Raw genomic sequence first — 16,107 nt, forward strand, 5'->3', positions numbered from 1 at the left:
TGTGGGACATTCGAGAAATTGGAGGCGGACAGCCATGGATCGAGTTTGTTGGCGGAACATTGTTATGCAGGTGAAATCCTAATGGACATCGCATTAGGATAAGTAAAGTATTTTAGTTTCTCTAGCATTTACTATAAAGGTATCGATACAAATATCGTCGTTTTAGCATCGATACTGGCCGGTATCGGGACGCTCAGTATCGATCCAAAATATCGATGTATCGGCTCAAAAGTATCGATTTTTTCGATACAGATACAGTATCGCCCAATGCTAGTTTCTCCTCCTCCCGAATCCTTGAAATTATCCAGTGACATACCGTTGTTAGCGATTCTTAGCCATTATTGTAGTTCTACTGGGAATCGGTTCTCTCCGGCGGCTCTATTATTCTTCAGCTGCTCGATTTCTCGCCGGAGCCGGCACGATGTTGTCGTTTGTAGGCACTCCTAGGTTAACTTCCGTTGCGTCTCCTTTAGCTATATCGCCGTTGAGGTACTCATCGAAGAATTGCTTCCACCTAAGAGGACTCGAATTTTGAGCGTACTAAGGTGAGGTAGAGCGAACGGATACAGTGAGGATCTTTGAACTCATCAGCAATTTTAAATATAAAACCAAGTTGCCTATTAACCCTCGAGACAATCTTCTCAAGATGCAAGCGAAAGGTAAGCGCACAATCGAGATTTACGTCTAAAGGGCCAAATAGAATGCTGCGTCAACGTCCCGTGATTGTGTGCAGTTCCCTACGCGTTAAGGTAAGTAATTTGTTAACTACTGCAGGGTCTGGGTAGATAAAGTGTTTAGCTTGTCAACAGCCCCTATTTCTAGCCTTTCCCAGGTCAGTAACTCGCTTTTGACAGCGAATATGGAGGTGCCCAGAAACGGTTCAGGCCAATGAACTGATTAGCAGATCCTTGTCTCGCTAGGCTGTCGACAAGCTCGTTGCTCTCGATTCCGCAGTGTCCAGGCACCCAGAATAATGAAACTTTGTTCTGGCGGGAGAGCTCCCTCAAGGTTGTGCTGCACTCCCAAACTAATTTGGATGAACATTTGGTGGACTTGAGAGCCAGTAGTGCAGCGTTGCTGTCCGTGAAGATTCCGATTTTAGCATACCTATACTTTCGTTTTAGACATATCTTGGCGCAGATGTATATTGCATATACTTCCGCTTGGAACACGGTGGGACATTTGCCCAGTGGAAAAGCTTCCTTTATTCCGGGTCCGTAGACTCCAGAACCTGTGCAATTTTTGATCCATCTGTAAAGAAGCAGATGGTACCGGATGGAAGAACAGGCCCTCCATTGCTCCATACAGTGCGATTAGTAACAATTACACTGTACGGAACATCCATGTTAGGCCGTACCTCCATCCAGTCAGAGATTGTCGTTACTAGGGGTGGTAGTTTGAACTCTCTTAGTACGCGAAGGTGACCAATTTGATCCCCCTCAAGTATGTTACGACACCTTTGGAACCTTAGTGCACCGAGTGAGTAAGGCTTCCTTCTTCACATGAAGATGTAAAGGTAGCAAGCATAACATTGCCTCAAACAGTTTTCCCATGGGTTTACTGTCAAATTGACGGTGACGGATGGGTTGACGCAGCATTCTGTTTGGCCCTCAAGTCACGAACGCGGTCAACTCGTTGCAGTAGACCAAACTAGTGTGTTTAGTCTTTGACTTTGAAATGCGGTCAGGCATTACCCAGTTAGCACCAACTCGTATATCAATGTACGAAAACTATCGTAAATATCTCCTAACAAACTCGAAATCGTAACTAAAGCTGGATAAAGTGGGATCAAGTTGATTTTTTGTCGTATATAATGATAATGACTGACATACATACGATTTTCAGCACAAAATCGTAGAGTAGTACGGAGCGACTCGCGCTTAATCGGATATTGTCGTATATAAATACTTACGCTCGTAACGCTCTAAATTATTCGTAATCACGTATACCGCCTCCAAAATAGTACAGATATGCCAATTTTGCGCATGAAATACGATTTATTTAGCATGTATATCTGTACGTAATGCTGATTTTTACCTTTTTTATACATATGAAAATGCTAGCTGGGTAATATTAATATATTTTGTAACGGTGGTTTTACAATTGATGGAGGGACGGTAGGGGAAGGTAATGAAAATTTTTTGGTGTAGAGGAGAAAGAGTGGGAAGGTGAGGGGGGGGGGAGTTATTGGTAGTTACGTTTAACAAGTAGTTGTTGTTACTCCTACCATTGGACAAAAGGTAGGAGTCACAACGACTACCTGTTAAACGTAGCTACCAATAACCACCTCCCCCCCCCCCCCGCCTCACCACCCCGCTCTTTCCCCTTCACCCCAAAAAATTTTCCCCTATCGTCCCTCCATCAATTGTAGAATTACCGTTTCAAAAAATATTAACTCGTTGAAGTACATGACCCAAAATGCGATTTGATATTATATCAATATTCGACTAATATTATTTTGCCTTCCACCACTGCTCAGTGATATGAACTTTTATGCATTTTCATACCGAGGAAGCAATGGTAAAATGCCCTTTTTTGGCAAAACTGCTAGAAACTGACGCTTAATGTGAACAAGCACTACACCATTTTTATCCTTATCATTGGAATCCTTTTAGAAATATCTTTCTATTGATATCAAAAGATTAAATCTAGTTTAGCGGCATTTGGAGTTGTTGAGATAAACGACTTCTTTACGAAAAAATCCCCGGTCGGATTCTGTTTGTAAAACCATAAAATGAAAGATCGCACAAAAATGACCTTCAAAGTGCGCGCGGGCGACGTAAATATGCATGGGTTGCAAGTTGCAATAATACTTGTTTTTGGAATTCTTTTTCAAGAGAATATCGTCGCTAATATACGTTATTATGGAGCATAGAGCATGCATGGATAACACAATAATTATAGCATAATAAGCTATAAAACAAGTCCGAATATGTGACTGATGATAGTCTAAGTTGAAATATTAAGAAAAATCCTCATAGTGAAAGAAAAAAAGGGCATTGAATTTAACTCAAGTTTATGCAAATGTTAAATATACAATTCGTCTACGGTTCATATTCATTACTCTCGTCGGTTTGGCTGTAAAAGGAATCTTTTTATTAGCAAGAAGTATGCAATCGGTGTATATTTTACCGGTCCAATTATCGCGGTTGGGGTGGGGTACGTCGCCAAATTATCAAAAAACAAATAAATGTTTTTCGGAATAAACGGCGCGCTTCCTGCAAAATTCTGTCAGTAATCATCTTTCATTCCAATTACACACGTCTGCTAATCTAGTCATGAAGGTAATCAGTAACTTGGTATTCCAAAAATGTTTAAACACAGAAATTATTCAATTAAGTTTAAACATCTTTTTAAAATCCACAGAGACTCCTACTGCTCCTGATGTCAACTGTGGTGATCGCGCATGGACGATTATATCACGTTTTCGAAGAGCTCGGCCAAAAAACATACGGTGATCTGGTGATTCCTGAGACTGGTGCTGACGATGGGAAGAATTTTCGGGAAGGCAATTACACTTGGAGTGAAAATTCGATACCCTATCTGCTATCCAACCTAAGTAACTATAATCGCCAATTAGGATTCATTGATGCCAACATAAATATGTTTTCGATTTTCCGTAACAGCTGCCGACGAAAAATTAATCCTCCGGGAAGCTATGGATTACATTGAAAGCCGAAGTTGTGTCAAATTTGTGTCCTGGGAAGCAACTTCTAAAAATTTTTTGGTTATCACTAGAAAAGATAGTGGCTGTTGGGCAGACCTAGGAATGATTGGAGGTGCCCAGATCGTAAACCTGGATCCTCGTGGATGTTTCACGGTCGGTTCCATCCTTCATCAGTTACTGCACACGCTGGGATTCACCCATCCGACCAGCAGACCAGATCGTGATCTGTACATACAAGTGAATTATAGCAATATTAATCTGCACGATCATCACTACATGGAAAAATTTTCGACACCAGCGTTTGATGATTTCGGCATACCATACGATTATGATAGTATTATGCACCGCAGTGGTTACGCATTTTCGAGTAACGGTAAGGAGACAATCATTGCTCTGGTAAGGAATAAAATACAAGCGGTAAGGTTAAAAAACTTATAAAATAACTTACTTTTTTCTTTCAAGGATGGTTCTGAGCTTGGGCAACGTGATTACATGAGCGTGAAAGATATTAAAAAACTAAACATGATGTATCCTTGTAATCCGACGTAATCTAATTGCTTACATGCAATACTTTTAAAGCAATACCTACCGTAAAATTATTTTTTTCACCAAAGAATACACGCAGTGCACTGATTTGTGCATATCATGAACAACTATAGTATGTTAAATCCGAAAATTTTTATGTCTTTCATGGTTCTGGAGGGATTAAGCGCTATTGATAACGTACGTTCCCAGTGGTATATAGTATCAAGGCATTAAATAAGGGTTCTACAAGTTTTGGTGCTGTTATGACAGTAGCCGTTATGTAATTCAATAGATCAGATAAAAAGCAAACACGTTGTTTAAATAATATCAGAAACCTGCACTCAATTCAAGTAGATCAAACCACTCAGTACCTGCACTGCCGATAAAACGCATGGTTGTAATGAACTATATCTTGAATCTCCGTAGGTGAGATAACTAAACGCTAGTATAACGTTTTACGAATAAACAAGCGTGTTTGAGAATTCAAACGCAAAAAACTGGTACTGGTAAATATCGATATGAAATTCCGCACAATTTTTATGTGAACACATAGACGAGTCAAACAGTCGAAAGAAAAAAAACAATGAATTTGAACTTGGGTTATCCATTCTGTAATACCCTGTACTTACAGATATTGATATTGAAAACGATTTACGTTGCCCCTGCTAATTATCAAATTAGGGCAATTATCGTTATCTGACAAAAGCCGAATAAGAAGTCAAATCTCATCCGACCCCAATCAGACTTGTTGATTGGATTGCCTATAAAATTTTACTCAAAACTCCCTGTTTGTCATTAACTAAGCATATGTACAGTTGACTAATTCGTTTAAAAAAATGATAGCTTTACAACTTTTAGTAATATTTACTTTCGTTTTCTATTGCAACGGTGCTCCTTCGCTGAGGATTTCAGAAAATTCTGCCGAGAACAGTAACACTATAATTAAATTGGTACCGCACATTTATTTGAAGAAAATTTTAAATTAAAATTCCAGTCGCTCGGCTAAGCAATCTTCGTCCAGGGGACCTGGCGGAGGAGTTGAGCGGTCAGTTCGAGGGGGACATGATACTCACCGAGGAGCAGTATGCTGAAATTAATCGAAAGAATGGAATGCTTGCCGAAAAATATCGCTGGCCATCGAACACGCTGGTGTACGAAATTGAAGAAGGATGGTACGACAACGAACAGATCGACTACATCCACCAAGCCATGCGGATTATCGAGCATGCAACCTGTTTGCAGTTTAAACAACGAGATGCTCTAAGCGATTCCAGTTACATCAGTATTCACGGTGATAGTACCGGATGCTCTGCTACTGTGGGTCACAACGGAGAAAGTCAACATGTAAAACTGAAGCCATATCCAGTTGGTAGTGGGTGCTTCCGGCTCGGAACTATTGTACACGAGCTGATTCATGCTATCGGATTTAGACATATGCAAAACACTTACAATCGTGATGACTACGTTGAGATTATGTGGGAAAACATCGAACCGGGAAAGGAGAAAAACTTTTACCTGTACGGTCCGGATAAAGTAGATAATTTTGGGGAAGAATATGACTACGGTAGTATCATGCACTACAGCGAGAAATCGTTCAGCATGAATGGGGAGAAAACCATCGTAGTGCGGCAGGTAAGTAGTCAATAATACTGGCTAATTCAAGAGTAAACTAAAATAATCACGAGCTGTATTTATGCTTTCAGGAGACTGATCAAAAAATTGGTCAACGTGACGGAATGAGTAAAAGCGATATTCTGAAAATTAATAGAATGTATGGATGCTAACGTTGACGTAAATCTATCACAACTTAATTCGTATTAATTAAAACGTTTTATGCCTAATAATATGAATATAGCAATACAGCAATTCCATAAAAATGAAATATGAATATCTAAAATTGAAGGTTTTACAATGTTGTTCTAAATTTATGTACTATTTCTTTACTGCAAAATTTTAAGCCCGTATAATTTTGGCAAGCGCACAGGGTGCGCTTTTCTTCCCGAGCAGGAGCGAAGAGCAAAATAATATAAAAACAATATCAAACTGTGTTATAATACTATATTTTGTTATTGAATAGATATGGAGATACATTGATAACACATTTTGTTATTGAGTAGATATTTTAAACAGTGGTTGTAAGATGAGTTTAATAACTGATTTTGTTATCATATCTTATTTTGATCTTAAAAAGACATTCGATATATCTCATAAATTTTTTTTTATTGATTAAAGAGATTTTAGATTATAAATAATTTATAAAATGATTTTTTAATATCTCATGCTACTGCATTTATTATTCAATACCTTAATTATACTAAAATATGTTATTCTAAACTCTGAATACAGTCATGTTATCGCTTTTTTATTCAAATAACACAAGTAATTATTCTTTTAGCCTTAAAGGAGCAAAATTTTGATATTATTTTTTGTTATTTTACCAACTATGTCAGCCAAAACAAGACCAAATTTTGATACGAGTTATTCGATTTCCATAACACATTTTGATATCATTTTGCTCTTCGCTCCTGCTCGGGTGGGTTGGGATGGTTCCAATAAACGACATTTTTGCCAACCTTTCTTTCATACAAATTGGTTCTTTCATGCAAATCGCTTAACTTTTCTGAACAATTAACTTTAACGCTCTGATTAACTTTTCCAAGAGTCCACTGTATATGAATAGCGGGGAGATTGAAATCGTGTGCTTGTATATGGGCAAAACATTCGACAATCTGCACTGGTGCCGCTCTGCTATACACGAGTTCGAAGAACAATGCGAAGAGTCCTGCAGCGTCCCTGCTTGTCCAAGCGTCGGTACCATCGTAGTGTACGGGATTAGGAATGTAGTCGCTTTTTTTCAGCTTCCTAATATGCCTAATCCCAGAAACGTGCAGGGTTTTGTTTAACGTTGGACTGGAGTAGTATTGAGATGGTACTTGAGATCTAATCTTCTTGAAGTCGATTCAGCTTCGAGAAGGGATGCTCGATCTATTTCTGACTTGTAGAGAAACAATCGTTTCGAATCGAAAAATGGCAAACTGCAATTTGCTCGAGCTTTTTGCAGTTATTTAGTGGCTTCTCAGGTGATTCTTGACGCCAGTAGGCACGCCGCCACCCCGAGTATGACGACTGCTTGCCGGATTGCGATCACAGCGAAAAGGCGTATACTTAGTTGAAGGAGGAGGAGTTAGAACGACAACGTCGTAGTCATAACTACTCAATAGTAGCCGTAGTTGAGTGATTTTAGTCCGTAAATCTCTCACCCCTGGTGGGTATGGAGGCGAAGTTGGTCAGATCGGCTAGTGTTTGAGCTGGAAACAGGGAACGGATCAGCACCCGACGAGGTCAAGAGATAATTATACTTGCCATTGATGGCAATTTGGAGAAAACCTCTGCCACTGCCGCACACAGGACCGGGATGACTGTTGAATGCTGGTCCGCTCGACTGTGGCGGAGGTATCAGAGGTTTCCATATTGCTAAGTAAGGTGCATCCCAGTGGCCAGTGAACTGAATGTCTTTCCATGGAGCATCCCAGTGGTGATGCGGTAATTAGCTGTCGGACGGGCTTATACCAGCTTATAGCTACCGTCGTTCCTCCATGTCGGTTTTTTGGCATGTCAACGAATTCCCGGAACAATAACCCAGTTGGCCAGGAAGATGGCATCTGCCTTCTTCCGAGGAGTTAGGTGCCTAAAACCTCGAAGACGGTTGGGGCAGAATACGCTCGGCCATCGGAGAGCACGCTGCCACAGCACTAGGTATTGAACCTCGGAGTACACAAAATGATAGGTTTGATGGGGAATGCCAACAAGCGGTGGAGGAGAAATAAAAATGCTTGGAAAAATTATCTAAGTATTGCCACTAGAGAGAACCTGGCCAAATACCGACGAGCTAGGAACCAGTTGACCCCGATCCTGAGGAGAAAACCAAAAGGAGGACAGAGATCGTGAAGAATTAGAGCAACTAATCCGAGCTAATGACACACGCAAGTTTTATGAGAAGGTGAACCAAACTCGGAAGGGCTACACACCGAAACCTGACATGTGTAGGGACGAGGGAGGGAATTTAATTACAAACGAGCGCGAGGTGATCGACAGGCGCAAGCAGTTCTTCGATGAACACCTCAATGGCGAAGTCGCAGAAGGAGGCGGAACGGAAATTAACCTAGGAGCGCCCATGGAAGATAGTAATGTCCTAGCACCTGATCTCCAAGAAGTCAAACGAGAAATCCGGCTGCTGAAGACCAATAAAGCCGCTGGGAAGGACCGCCTACCGGCAGAGCTTTATAAACATGGCAGAGAAACGCTAGCAAAGGCTCTACACTGGGTTATTTCGAGGATTTGTGAGGAGGAAAAGCTACCGGAGGAATGGATGGAAGGAGTGGTTTGCCCCATCTACAAAAAGGGTGATCGGCTAGACTGCTGCAACTATCGTGGTATTACGCTAGTAAACGCCGCCTACAAGGTACTCTCCCAGATCCTGTTACGCCGGCTGTCACCGATAGCACAAGGTTTCGTAGGGAATTGTCAGGCGGGTTTCATGGGGGCTCGCGCAACTGCGGACCAAATTTTTACTATCCGACAGATCTTGCAGAAATGTCGGGAGTACAACGTGCCCAAGCATCACATCTTTATTGATTTCAAAGCAGCATACGATACAGTCGATCGAGACAAGCTATAGCAGATAATGCACGAATACGGTTTTCCGGACAAACTGACGCGACTGATCAGAGCTACATTGGATCGATGTGTTTCGTACGCATCTCTGGGACACTCTCGAGTCCCTTCGAGACGCGGCGAGGATTGAGACAAGGTGACGGTTTATCCTGCATGCTGTTCAACATCGCTCTTGAGGGGGTGATCCGACGAGCGGGCATCGAAACGAGAGGTACCATTTTTACCAAGAGTAGCCTACTTCGAGGCTTTGCAGATGACTTTGATATCATTGCCAGGAACTTTGCGACGGCGGAGGCAATCTACGCCAGACTGAAAGCGGAGTCTTGGAGAATTGGGCTAAAAATAAATGCGTCGAAGACCAAATACATGCAAGAAAGAGGCTCAAAGGAAACAAATGCGCGTCTCCCACGGACGGTAACCGTTGACGGCGACGAACTAGAAGTGGTAGAGGAGTTCGTGTATTTGGGATCGCTGGTGACCGCGGACAACACTAGTAAGGAGATCCAGCGGCGCATCCAAGCGGGAAATCGGGCCTACTTTGCCCTTCGTAAAACGCTACGATTAGGAAGCATATGCCGCCGCACGAAGCTAACAATGTACAAAACACTTATTAGACCGGTAGTTCTTTATGGACTTGAAGCCGTGACGCTGCTCACGGAGAACATACGCGCCCTGGCCGTGTTCGAGCGGAAAGTGCTGCGGACGATATTTGGCGGAGTACAAACTGAAAGCGGAGAGTGGCGGAGGCGTATGAATCACGAGCTACAGGCACTGCTTGGGGAGACTCCCATCGTACATCTAGCGAAAGTTAGCAGGCTACGGTGGGCCGGACACGGCGTAAGGATGCCGGACGACAGTGCGACGAAAATAGTCCTCTTCAACAACCCCACCGGCACCAGGAACAGGGGGGCCCAACGTGCACGATGGCTCGACTAGGTCGAAAGCGATTTGCCACTTCTGAGACGACTAGGAAATTGGCGACGAGTGGCCCAAGACCGAGTTGAATGGAGACGAGTGCTTGAAACAGCACGAGCCACCCCGGCTCTGGCTCTATGCTGCTGAAGAAGATGGCATCAACGCCGTCTCTTTGAATTTTGAATGAAACAAACGACAGTTTCGAAGTATTTGTCCCTTTTGGCACCAAACGATTGACTCTTCGACTCTTCGTTATCAAAATTAAGACAGCGGGAAACAACTATACTAACGTCAACATCGGTAATTGTTGGATTAAACCCGGATAAATACAACCATCAATGGGGAGACGTGAAACCCTCTTATTTTCTTTTCATGAAGTGGATTATTGGAAAGTTCTTCCTCCTCGTCCCTACACATGTCATGCTTCGATGTGGCATCTTAAAGAAATTACGTGTATTATTAGCCTGGAATAGTTGTTTCAGTTTCTCGATCTCTGTCGTCCTCCAGGATCGCAGTCAACTTATTCCGCGCTCGCCAATAGTGGGTCTAACTCTCCCTCATGGCAATGCATGATAGTTTTTCCAAACACGTGGGACTACGTCTGTGATTTCTATATTGGGGTACACCTTAGGGAAACGAAAAGGGAATACGTAACGAAAAGTGGTTATAGTTTGCACGCTTATAACTCAGTCATCCCTCAATAGATTATAGAGATATTGGTATCAATCGATTTGAAATTCCATTACAATACAGTAGATTACATGTTTCCGGTTTCCCTAACAAAGCTCCAAATAATTGAAAAATATTAGGCATTGTCTAACTAAAAATCCAAACTCTGTGATTGGTCAGAATAAGTAGTGCTGATTTGCCGTAACGATAATGATGTTTCCATACCACAAGTAGTACGATTGCATACAACCGTTCTCAAATTTCACTCATTCCAGTTTTTACACTTTCCTTTAATGGTTATCTCGTTATATTTTATCAATTTGATGCCGTGAAAGTGAACAGTTATGACAAAGCGAACGAGCACCCCTATCTTTCGCCCGATTGTATCCATGCATAGAGAAAGAATTCTTTCAAAATTGATGTCTAATATGAAAAAGGGGTTGACGGAATATTTATGCATGTGACGTGGTGTAGCACTTTTCGAAGTGATGAAGAATTAGCGATTGTCTGATCCGAAAATAGGTTTTTGGGCGTTTAATATGTTGCTTTAATTGATGATATTTTCATTGTCATAATTTTAAAGTTGACAAGTGCTACAATCATTAGAACAAATGTGATTGTGGCCTGGAGAAACTCTTAGTGGAACTACAAACCTTAAGGAACGGATATAACTAATATACAGAGCACGAGCATTTACGAAATTGTATCAAATTTATAGGAATTTTTCAGAGCATTTATTACAATATCATTTGCAAAATGTCAACCTTTGTCGAATTTAACCTGCATTTGTAGTTCTACGTGAGTCCGTTGTTCGTGCTCCTAGGCACAGGCCTTTATACTTTTTTCTGCTGACTGACATGGAAAAGTGCTAGAAAGTAGCCAAAAATCTGTAATCTTTATATTTTCTTGATCGTGCAATATTCCAACATTTCAATCACTGATAATAGTTGTGTACGAACCGAATAAAGATCTAGTCATCCGTCCCAACCAGCAACCATAAAAATGACGTTCGATCTTTCGTTAGCCAAATTGGTGGATTTATCCATCGGTACACCGGAATCGGGAAATGTCGACTTTACCACGTTGCACACCTTGCTGCACATTATTGTTCGCAAGCTAGGAAGCCAACATTCGCGTGTCGATTTATCGCCGGAACATCAGGACAAGTTGGAACCGCTGTTGGATGCGCTGGAGAAAGATCCTGCAGTTCAAGTTAGTATCGTGCAGAATGAAGGACGGGAGCAATTTCAAGTTCATCCTTACAACAATGAAACAGATAAATCGGCCACCCCGATTCGTCTCAGTTCTGATGATTTGCATGAAATTTCCGAGCGACTCGACAGTTTGGAACGCTCTGTCTCGATCCTGCCAAGTGAAGAGGAACTACAACAATATCAATCTAGTCGGGAGTCTTTGAAAAAGGATGAACCTGTTGATTTCATTAACCTTGCTTCTCGGATTGATGTTATGGAAATAAATATCGGAAAATTGACAGCTCTTGCCAACGATGTACTTGTCGAATTTGCTAGATTAGAGAAATTAGTTGTTCCTTACCTGGACGGTGGGGATATTGCTGCCATGAAAACGCAACTGGACAACATCAATCACCTGTTAATGACACAAAATCCAGGTTTCTGCTCACGTCGCTCATCCGATACACAACGAGCCTCTCGGCGACTCACTATCGATACGCTTCCAGCGGATTTTTACACCAAAGGAGTTCCGTCTATTCTCCAAGTTACCGGCCAGGCTGCCAGGCGTTCTTCTCAATTCTCGAAGACAGCGCGAAGTTCCTCCTCTATGGTTGTATCCGAGCAAATAGAAAAGGAAATCGAAACTATCAAGAATGTACTCAACAGTTTGATCACTCTCCTTCCACTACCGGAAGGAGTGGGTAACGAATTAATGCCAACGGATTCGGAGATTTCCTGCGCCGAATCACAACCGGCGATGAGAACTAATTTTCATCAGAAAGCTGCAAGTGCGATTATCAACCTGCGTAGCGTACAACAAGAAATCGACGAACTGTTTCTAGAGAAAGAGGAACGTATAGTGACTCTAGAGACAACTCAAAGAGAAGCAGCTGAAAAGCTGGTAGAACTTGCGAAAATAATGGAGGGATTTAAAGAGCAAATTCTGGATAGCCAGTCTAAAATAGAACAGTTAAACACAAATTATGTCTCGAATTTCGAAACGCTCAGAATGCAAATGACGGATCAGTTAGAAAAAATTACTAATGATATGGAATATATAAAGAACGATGTAATGGATAGGATAATCGAGCTGGAAAACGAAATAGAAGACCGTGTAGATTTTACTTTGTTTAGAACGAGAGTTTCAACGGAACAGTTCGAAAATAGCATGGCCACAATCAACCAAACCTTGAACGATATGGACCAAAAGCTGATAACCGTCAAAACGGACTTCTTCCAGCAAGTGGACGATCTCATCGGGCAACTTTCGGACAAAATTGATCGAAGGGAGCTCAACTCGTTGGAGAAGAAAATATCAAACAACATGGGATTACTTCAGCTGCGATTGAATAAGCTAGTTAAATTGCAGGAGACAATCGAAGCCGCTGGTGCGAAACTGAGACTTGTAGGAAACTTTAACTGCATATCGTGCGATCACCAAGCAACGATGAAGGCATTGGAAGACGTTGTTCCGAGGGGAAGGCTTATCCGGAGCAAAACTTACTATCCAATTGAAATGGACGCAATATTAGAGGCTCGAAAGAATCGATATTGTGGCGGATCTTATACCAAAGGTGGCCTAAGAAAATCTGGAAAGACTACCGCCCAGAAACTGTGCGAAGCAAGGGAACTGGTCAATCAAATTAAGAAACAATCACTGGATTTGGGTTTGAATGTCGTACAACCGGAGAATCCGGCATATAAAGTTCATCTTTAAAACGTTACTTCTGCTTTGCTATCCCACAAACCGCCGAGCAATTAGTCTGTTGGGTGATTTTTTAGATGACCTCAATTGCAAATGTTAGATTAATAAAGCTGGTTGAGCTTTAAAAAGCAAAAAACTATTGTTTTAAATAATTAGTCTTAGCAGCTGCATCGGTAAATGTTAGAAGATTTTTTTTAGTTGCTCGCCAATTTAGACTAATATTTGTATGTCTTTCAAAACTAGCATCAACACGGACTCTAGAGACGGTAACTTTTATCACTTTAGATGTGGTAATACTGATAAACATAATAATTTAACAACATGCAAAAAATTTTAATTAAAGTATTTATTAATAAATATCGATGAAAATGGTTTGTCTCATTTTGAACTGACAGTATTTGACCAGATAAACGTATGTATATTGATGTGATTTGAGAAATTTGATGTAAATGAGAAGGATTTTCCAATCGCGACTATGGTTTTTTTCTCGGAACCCCCAGTTAAGAGGAACTTTCCACCATACTCGAGTGGTCAGCAGCAAAACCACTTATACTTCGGCAAGCATATATAAACTAAAATCAAGCATGCGTCCTAATTATAGTTGGTAATCGTTCATCGTATCAAGTGACTGAGACAAGAGTGAATGACGCTAGCTAAAATGGTATTAACACTTAAACGCCAGCTCGCTAGTGCATTTATTATAACTAATTATTATATTTATTATCCTAGTATCGAAGCATTCAAGCAACTGTGTTTTTATCCTGGATTATCTTTAATGTGAGTGGAATGCCAGCGGTCAATGATCGTGCGGAAGAATTGAGTGGAAATTTCGAAGGTGATATGGTACTCTCCAACGTACAACGAATATCCCTTAATAACCATCGGAACGGATTGCTCGACGAAAAGTATCGTTGGCCTAATAATACCGTTCATTACAAAATCATTCCGGATAATTTTAGTGAGTATGGAAGATTATATAAATTTTAAGTGATATTTTACCAGTTTAAATTTAACAAAACTTCTGAGCAGATCGACTACATTCGTAAGGCGGTAAACACCATAGCAAACGTATCCTGTTTAACGTTTGTCGAGGCTGGTCCAAATGTAACTTCCTATGTTAGAATCGTTGGAGATGATAACGGTTGTTTTTCGATGTTGGTTTCACTGGATCCGTTCAAAATTTGAACCTGGCCCCGAACGTGATGGAGAAGGGATGTTTTAGGCTCGGTACAATAATACATGAATTTCTTCACGCGCTGGGATTTTATCACATGCAAAGCTCAAGTGACCGCGATGACTATGTGACTATTGTGTGGAAAAATATCAGACCAGGCATGGAGCACAACTTTAAAAAGCATGGTAGCAATGTTGTTAGCAATTTCGACACAGAATACGACTACGGAAGTGTTTTGCACTACCCGGCCACAGCTTTCAGTGTAAACGATGAACGCACTATTATCCCGAAGGATTCAACCGCCAGTATTGGACAACGTGTGGGAATGAGTGAGAAGGATATTACTAAGCTTAACCGGATGTATAAATGTGATAATTTTATTTGAAATCTCAATGTAATATTTGATAAGAAAACTGTTTATTCTGGAACACATTAAAATTTTTAAATTGAATTTTATTTATTTTGTTTAGTTCCTAATAATCGCTGCCCATTCCTCATAATGTTTAAAAACCGTTGACATAGTTGACTTACTCAAGTCTGCCTGACTGTTGATTGAGCTTGCAACGAACGTTAAACTCAAAGTGTTGCAAGGGAAAATTTTATAATAAAATTTTTCCTTTGACGATATGATTCAAGATTGTTGTTAAATAGCTTTCATTTTGAGATGAAATCCAATTAGATCGAACACACTGTAATTGGTTAAGCGGATTGTAGACCCAAGACTAATTTTTCTACTCCGAATTTTTCAAGTTCATTGGTCAATTAATCTCCAGTGACCAGCTGAGTGTGGCACGAGATTTTTTCTAACCTCACAAACTAGTTTAACCAAAAGAGGCTTATCGAATCTGGTACAAGGTTCAATACTTAAGACGATTGAAAAAACACAATCGTGCGCTTGTTAAAATAATAGATTTCAAGTACTTCACCCTTAATCTTGCAGCCGAGAGCGATGATAACACTTGTTGGAAGCTTTATCATCCAGTTGTGAAGAATGCGTTACTATAACTCGGACAATTTCACAGTACATTTATTTCTTTTTAGGGTTAGTACGCATTCTTGTGCTGCAGCAGCAATCAGCCTGCTCATAGTCTTTTCAAATTTACAGTGATCTCTGTTGCAATCCTTGAAACTCCTGTCCCTAACCTGAGATTCCATTCTCGAGACGAAATTACATGATAAATAGGATAGCAATTTTAACCGAAAATGAACAGCCATTCATTTTGCGCCGTCCAGCAAGAACGAGTTTTCAGTTTACCAAAAGCAATATAAGAATGTATTTATACTTTTTAATTTATGTGCCACGGTGGTAATGTCGTCAGCGGAAACATAAAAAAGCTGAACTGACTTCCGGAAAATTGTAGTACACTTGTTTATCTTGGTTCTACTGATTACATATTCTCTTTTAAGCCCTCTTCGAGATCCACGACATTTCTGATAGTAGTTGTCACATCTTAATAATCTGATCCGTGGTGCTTCGGATACCTATAACTTAGTATGAACGCACCCTATTTTTAGTAAAAATAAGACAAAAATAACGCACCTTCTTATGAAAGTTTTTGTGAGGTTTAACATGGGCTTTTTAATG

The 16,107-nt window shown here is 40.7% G+C and overlaps 2 protein-coding genes and 1 pseudogene across 2 annotated transcripts; all 3 read left to right on the forward strand.

Moving 5' to 3' along the window:
• The first annotated feature begins 701 nt into the window (after positions 1–701).
• On the forward strand, positions 702–4,216 carry LOC128735574 (zinc metalloproteinase nas-14-like). The gene is made up of 4 exons (XM_053830056.1): positions 702–749; positions 3,367–3,559; positions 3,627–4,063; positions 4,130–4,216. The coding sequence occupies exons 1-4, from the start codon at positions 702–704 to the stop codon at positions 4,214–4,216; spliced, it is 765 nt and encodes a 254-aa protein (XP_053686031.1).
• A 96-nt stretch (positions 4,217–4,312) lies between these two features.
• LOC128735575 (seminal metalloprotease 1-like) lies at positions 4,313–5,976 on the forward strand. The gene is made up of 4 exons (XM_053830057.1): positions 4,313–4,390; positions 5,008–5,122; positions 5,187–5,824; positions 5,896–5,976. The coding sequence occupies exons 1-4, from the start codon at positions 4,313–4,315 to the stop codon at positions 5,974–5,976; spliced, it is 912 nt and encodes a 303-aa protein (XP_053686032.1).
• Positions 5,977–14,134: 8,158 nt separating this feature from the next.
• Positions 14,135–14,907, forward strand: LOC128735576 (zinc metalloproteinase nas-4-like; annotated as a pseudogene).
• The last annotated feature ends 1,200 nt before the right edge of the window (positions 14,908–16,107 follow it).

This window comes from Sabethes cyaneus, chromosome 2, assembly GCF_943734655.1.
Source record: "Sabethes cyaneus chromosome 2, idSabCyanKW18_F2, whole genome shotgun sequence".
Taxonomy (NCBI): Eukaryota; Metazoa; Arthropoda; class Insecta; order Diptera; family Culicidae; genus Sabethes; species Sabethes cyaneus.